Here is a 7422-nt window from a genome sequence, read left to right as displayed (position 1 = left end):
ACGTTATAATACACCAAAATCATATAATATAACATAATGGACTCCCCAGATCCTTAGACAACATGCTAATGTCTTCTTAGGTATTCTATAATAAAGTAAGCATGCAGGCATATATCACTTTTTTTTTTTAGGGACAAGATGTAAATCTAGAAGCTAGAAATTGATATTATAACTGAAATGACGGAAAAGTCAGCTTCCTGGTTCCTGACTTTTTTGTGATGACACCTTTATAAAATCTAGCATATTTTTTCTCACACTTTGTCTCTTGTTTCAACATACTGGTATTAAATCATGCTGTGCAGGCTGTAACCCTGCACCCTGACAGAAAGAATAACTGGAGCTCACACAGTGGAGGTCTGATGGACTGGCTGTTTCTTCAGGGCCAGCAACACTCAGTTTGACCTCGAAGGAATAGGAAATGACATAGCAGCTCTTCTAGCTCATTCTGACCCACAAAGCAGGGCTGAAACCCTTTGGCTTTGAATTTTCACACCTTGCTGTGTGACTGTACCTGTTTCTTTGTAGGACTCTCACACTGACATGTAGGTCCACCAAAGGTTTCTCCTGAGAAACAGTTGCCTAAAATGTGGCTTTCTTTTACAATCTATCTCCTTTTACCTGTAGTTGCTCTGATGTCTCTCTTGCTGTCTCTATTGTGGTACACACATACAACACGCATGGCAGGCATGGGTTCTGTATAATGCTGGAGCAGTTCGAAAAACTGAAATTGGCCAGAGAAACAGATGGCCCATCATGCCCTTCTCTGGTAGGGAGCAGGTCCACAAGCTTTTGAAAATACCACCCAATGCAAAGATTATCCCCTGAAGAAATCTGCCTGCACTGTCATTAACAATGCAGTTTTTTTTATAGTTGCATATATTAAACCCTTGAATTCCATCAAATAGCAGCGTGTTATTGTGGCATACCTTTAACCTCTTGAATAGCCCTTTTCATGCAATGTGTGAGAGATTTTATACAGGAAAGACACATGTTTATAATGGTGTGTTTGGTGGTTCACATTCCCAAGTGGGCTAACTTCTGCAAATGGTTTTTGTGAAATAACTGTATAGCCATGGTAAAAATAAAACAAATGGACCTATATGCATGTCCCAGGATTGTTGGTAAAAGCAATTTCATACTTTCGGCTTACATATGTAAGTTAATGTGACCCAAATTACGTCATGCTGCATGTCACAAGGGTCAGTTTTGTACGTTAGCATCCATGCTGCTGCACATGCTGCTGTTCTGTTCCACAGTCCAGTCCAGTCCAGTCAATATTGAATGCATCTTTAGCTGCTTTGTAGAGGTGAAGGAAAAGATAAACTGATTGGTTGTTTTGAAAAGAGGTTGGATAAGGAGATTCGCCTTGACTAGTTTTACCAACAGAAATGTAAGTTAGGTCTTCAAAGCAATACAAAGGTATTCTGTCAAACAGCTTGGAAAGGGGTACGTGCTTTGGCCAGATAAGTTCCATGGTGCTTTTATTTAACATGGTTCTCTCCTAACCTTCAGGTACATTTCGCTGCACCTTCTGCCAGACGGAGGTAGAAGAGGATGCGTCGGTGTGTTCTGACGGCAGGACACAGGTGGCACGCTTCAACGAGCAGATCGAACCCATCTACGCATTGCTACGCGAGACCGAAGATGTCAACTTGTCCCAGGACCTGCTGGAGCCGGAGCCCGCTGAGATCCCCGCCCTCAGACAGAGGTGAGCTTCTAACCAACCTCTACTTTTTACTCATAAAAACATATTCCCCTCAGAAGTCATTACGCCAATCCTCAAGAGTCACATCCTTGAGCAGATTTACTGAAAACAAATGGGGGTTCACCTCTGTTAACAGCAGGAATAGCCTCAGTGATACTGTATCCACTGACTGTTTGTGCCACAGTGGAATTCTATTCTATTACGCTGCAGTAATGAAACATTTCTAGCTTGCCCTTTATCACTCTCTATTCTACATTTTTAAGCACTGTTGGAGATAATTGTTTAAAGGATATTTACTGAATCTCTCCTCCAGCCGGGAACGTGCTGCATTAGCCGCTGGAATGACTGGTCCGCACCGTGAAGCCTGGTCCAACAGAGGCTCGTCCTACGGTGACCTGTACACCCAGAATGTGGTGATCAGCATGGAGGAGCAGGAAGAGCAGCAGAGACTGGCCAATGAAGGCAAGGCGCCCAAGGAGAGGCCCGTATGGTTGACCCAGAGCACCGTGACGGGCGCTTACAGCGAGCCAGAAGTCATCAAGAGCCGTAAGTGATGTTTTCTTTCAAGTTCCCAGATATGTAGCTGTCAAGCCTTTCTTTATACTGTGGTAAGTTTCAGTGTGTGAAAAATGTTTCCTTCACATATCAACGACCTAAACAAAAGCTGAATTCATTCAGAACCGAAAGTAATGAGATTCAAGAGTCAAGGGTTTTATTATCATATGCACCGTAGCTACAGTATAGTTATGGCAATGAAAATGTCCTCCAACAATGCAACATATTATATATATATATATTTATATATACAAAATAATAATAATAATAATACAGAAATGAAAATAAACTAGTGCAAATGAAACAGAATATGATCAATTTGCCACATTGTACAGACATTTTTTCCCTATTTTAAGCCTATTTCCCAGAAGCACGTTTTCCAACACTCCATGAGTCAGAAGATGTTAGAATTGACAATGAATTCCCCCTCCTACGCTGCTTTCATGTCCTTAATTAAAAATGCTCTTGCCTGTCCATGATGAGGCTTGCTAAATGCACAGACCTTACTCGTCTCAAGAGACACGCCTCTCCTATGACCTTAAATTCCACTCCGTGTTCCGTTTGTGGTCAAACCAGGCTCTTACAGGTCAACATTACAGGTTATCACCCTCTCTCAGAGTGGTCCTACACAGCTGTCTTATTGTGTCATTGTTTCTCCACCCCCAAGGGCATGCAGCAGTCAGGCCAGGCCAGACTCTCAGTGAACCGTAATTGCTTAATTGAAATAATCAGAGGCTTGATTAGTGTATGGCTGAGCAAGGATGACTCATTAATAAAGTCCATTTCTGGGGAAATGGCATGAATTATGCCTTCCCAGCGTCCTGTCTCTGAGGTGTGTTTCTGTGCGCCCGTCTGCAATGATGTTAGATGTTCAGAGTCTGGAAATAGACATTACACATTTAGAATGGACTTGGTTTAAACACAGATATTGTTCAGATACTTAGCCGCAAGAAGTCAATTATTTATAAAAATAACTAGATACAGCGTTAGAGGCGGGGCTCTGTCATTCCGGTGAAAGTTACTCAATGGTGCATGAAACCAAAATGACCTGTCTCTACAAAGATACCTGAATCCTTCCTGTATCTTCCATGGATCAACCGGTGATAGAGCATGAACGATCGCCCTTTCCCTAAGCCCTGCCTCCAATCCGCTCCGTCACAGCAGCGTCAAGCCAGATCGCGGCTCAGTCAAATGAAGGAAGAAGAAGAATTACACAATCAATGGCATTTTCCACCACTTTCAGGACAGAATGATTTAAATAAGGGCTATTAGAATATACATGTTATTTTATTAGCACAAATTAAATATCCACTGATTTACTGAATTATGTCTCTTTCCCAATATAAGTCAATGGGGAAAAGTGTTTTTGGGCCTACTGACACAGAAGTTGTAGTACCACCGTTTGCCCATTATCAAAATGTGTTACCAAGCCCCTACTTCCTCGGGGCTTGGCACAATTTAAGAAATACTGTATATAGGAAAAAGAGAATAATCACAGTATTTAATATATTTGTAATATTGATAAGCTATGGTTTTGTTTGAACAGGAGACGACGTGGTACCCGTAGCCCCTGATGGAGCACCTGCTGGAATGGATCAGTCAGATGAAAATGAGGAAGTGATGCGCGCCCTGCTCATCCATGAGAAGAGGGGTGCAGCGGCAGTGGGAGGAGCTGGAGGTGGAGCCAGCTCTGCCACCAAGAGTCGTTCCTCTGGAAAGGCTAACGCCAGCGACTCGGACAGCGACACCAGCGAATCGGACGACGACTCTCCCGCAGTTCCTCCAATCGCGTCAGCTGCTAAGTCTCGGGCCGCAGAGGAGGAGGAAGATGACGATGATGAGTTTGAGGATGTGGGAGATGAGCCGATGGTGATGGTGGGGGGTCGGCAGTACTCCTACCGGGATGTCAGCCAGAGGCCAGAGCTGGTGGAGAAGATGTCTGCACAAGAGAAGGAGGCCTACATTGAAAAGGGACAAAGCCTCTTCCAGGACATGTACTTCTGAGCAAATACACATATTAACACACAACAATTTTGGGCAAATGAGTGTACTCTCACTTTGTGAACACTGGGGAAGTGTTATGTGGACACGAGTTCTAAGAAGAATGCAAGATGCTGCTCAAAGTATTTACAGTTCAATTGATGCTCTGACGGTATAAAAACCAAGGAGATGCTCGGACAGTGTTGCCTTTCACACCTTTAGTATTCTGTCTTAAGTGTTTTTGTCACAGTAAGTGAACACAAGTGCCAATTTATGTTTGTGTCTGTTTTATTTTCATTTCAGTTGGACACCGTCTATATCAGTCATGTTTTCCTATCACAAATCTCTCATGCTTCTCACCGGCCAGATTCGGCTGTTTTTTTTACAAAACAAGTGTATGTTATCACTTCAAGTCTGGAAGTGTATTGTTTTGACTTGACTCGACAGTATTGTTTTGACTCGACAGCAGTTCTATGGTTGAAAGCAGGCAGTGTGAGACTGAAGCTGCTGCCGCTCGCACTACTCTGCCCGTGGAGCAAGGTGTTTCTGGCTGAATACTCCATCTGTCTGGAACAAGGTCAGACTGGATTTAAAAGCACATCTCAGTGCTCAATGTATAGTACAAGAGAAACTAGAGAATATTGGTTAACTGTTATGGTTTGAAGCAAAGAAAAAATGTAATTCTGAACAATCTTTAATAAAAAGATACAGGACCAGGCATATGTATGGACGTATTCTACATATACTAAAGCTTTGTCTACCTGCAGCATATACACTTACAAGCAATTTGGAATATAACAGTTAAAGGGCACTGTGACATTCGTCTTCTTAGATAGTGAACAACACAGTGTGAATAACAGGAATACTAAATGATCAGCAAACTATATCTGTCACTGACAAAGATAAGGTAAGAGGTCAGTCATTTAGAATTACAATTTTTTTCATTCTTAATTATTTTAATTAATGTTATTCTCATTTAAAATACATTATTTTCTGTTGGCTTTTGTTCTCTGCAGTATAATGCCTCCCGCTACATGTCATGAGGCTTATGTTCCCACCACATTTCTCTGACTAATAGACACATTATTATGATGCTCTCATTACAGTCTGGCACCAAAATCCTTTATGTTCAAATCATTACTGTTAAATAATTATTTAGCCCTCAGGGGGTTTTGCAGTATTTGTGTGTTCTCAATTAAGGTTTAACAATGTATTTCTTATTAAAAGGTATGTGTTCCACAACAGAACTTAAATGACCAATAGAAAGACCAACCTAACTACTACCCATTAGTACTGAAGCCTATCCAAATCTAGCTTAAGCTAACTGTAATTAAGGATGGGACGGCTTACTATGGAGATACATAACTTAATCAAGACATGTTGAAAGTGTAAACATTTAAAGAGAAAGGGAGGCAAAAAATCCTGCACCACCAAAAGATGAATAGGCTTTTGGAAAAAAAAGAACATTCGGTGGCATTCCTCTCCACGGTCATATCCTCCCAGTGAGACCTTCCCCATCTCAACGGGTCACATCCAGGTGACAATTATTCATTGAGGCAGTCCCTACTGGGCAAACACGCTCTCAGCACTGCAGATGTACTCCACCAGGATATAGGGTATTTTGGTATGTGGCTTTTCAAATAATCACTGCTTTGATTAAACCATAATAACCAAAGGCACAGGGTCACCTTCTCATAATGGCAGCAGTTTAATCTGAAAGGCGAAGTCTGAATACAGACATGGGTTTAGCATTTACAGAAAACAGCCGATTTCAAATAAAATGTTAAATGTTACACCTGTCAAGGTTCCCAATAGTGAGAAATCACTCCTAGTTTCTTTTTAGCTTCAGTCACCATAATTTGCTGTTTCCGTATCACATCAATCTTCACTAGGGGTGCAAAGGACTGGAAAAGCAGGAATAATTGACTTCATTTTTAATATAACATAATTAAGAATAATTGTATTTGGGGGGAAATTACACAAAAAAAGTGTTTTAAGACATAGCAAAAAAGGATATAACTAAAAAATGAACTCTTGTTATTCCCATGGAAGCTTTTGGCATTTTCAGAATGTTGATTACTCTTATCTTAACAAATCTAGAGCATGATTTTATTTAAGTCTCTTTTTTTCTCGTATTATCTAAGCTGCCATTTCTTCAAATTGTTTCCTAAACGATAATGTGATGCAATGAAGAATAAATGCAGACTTGCGCCCAACATAGTGAAGTCTAAACGACAAAATGCCAGCAAAATGTTGAAGCCATTCTCTATAGCCTACATTATGAATTATGTTCCCTCATGAAAAATATGAAAAAATTGTTCAACCCCTCAGGAGCATGAAAGAAAAACAGAAATCAGAGTCTGTTCAATCTGGAAACCAAAATGTGCAAAGGTAATCTGATTGGGTGTCCATGAAAAGTCCTGTTCCTGAACCTCAATATCAGCCCTTCAGACTTGCTAACATCAGGAGATAGGAACTGTGAAATGTCACGATTATCACATCAAGTCTGCACCATTACAGGGCTTTGAATGATGAAACACGCTGCCAAATAGTATTTCAGACCTTAGTCGTAGCCATAGATACGACCAATGCCTATCTGGCCCTGTCACTGCTCACAATGAGTATTCTTCTGAACTGTAAGGTATTAGTAACTTCTTCAAGAAGCGTACAACGTTTTTACATTCTTATAATGCAAAATGAAAAATTCAGTGACATTTTATACCTATATTAAAAACACAAAAGTTGGCCCGATTTCTGTCTTAGTGGAATGGAAAACGTTGCTTTCCCAATTGTAATATAGACATTTAATACATTCACATATGGTGAGCACTCCAGATACCAAAGGAACTGTATTTATCAGCACAAGGGCCATTCAAATATGACATGCCCAAAAGTCAAAGAAGCAAAGGACAAAAATACAAAGGCAATGACATAGCAGCTATAGTTATATATTTTACACTATATACGCCTCACTTATTGAATGAAAAATGAAAACAATTATTTATATTGATTAGATTTTTTTTTAGATCATACAAATTGGCGCTAGCAACAGTCCACCTGTTCAATCATCTGTGTGTAACTGAAATGTTGTTAATTGTTTCACTCAAAGGAACTCTGTCTCTTCAATTTGGCTTTTAATGTGTGATTGTTTTTGTATTGCTTGATTTTTATCTAACTTTACT

General features: G+C 40.4%; 1 protein-coding gene across 1 annotated transcript; it reads left to right on the top strand.

Annotated features, from left to right (window-relative positions):
- The first annotated feature begins 753 nt into the window (after positions 1-753).
- Positions 754-6374, top strand: LOC104947304 (general transcription factor IIE subunit 1-like). Its single transcript, XM_010773282.1, has 4 exons — positions 754-766; positions 1513-1708; positions 2019-2251; positions 3807-6374. The coding sequence occupies exons 1-4, from the start codon at positions 754-756 to the stop codon at positions 4262-4264; spliced, it is 900 nt and encodes a 299-aa protein (XP_010771584.1). The 3' UTR covers positions 4265-6374.
- The last annotated feature ends 1048 nt before the right edge of the window (positions 6375-7422 follow it).

The sequence above is a fragment of the Notothenia coriiceps genome, unplaced genomic scaffold (assembly GCF_000735185.1).
Source record: "Notothenia coriiceps isolate Sejong01 unplaced genomic scaffold, NC01 NC01_scaffold00012317, whole genome shotgun sequence".
Classification (NCBI taxonomy): Eukaryota; Metazoa; Chordata; class Actinopteri; order Perciformes; family Nototheniidae; genus Notothenia; species Notothenia coriiceps.
This window is presented reverse-complemented; position numbering and strand designations above follow the sequence as displayed.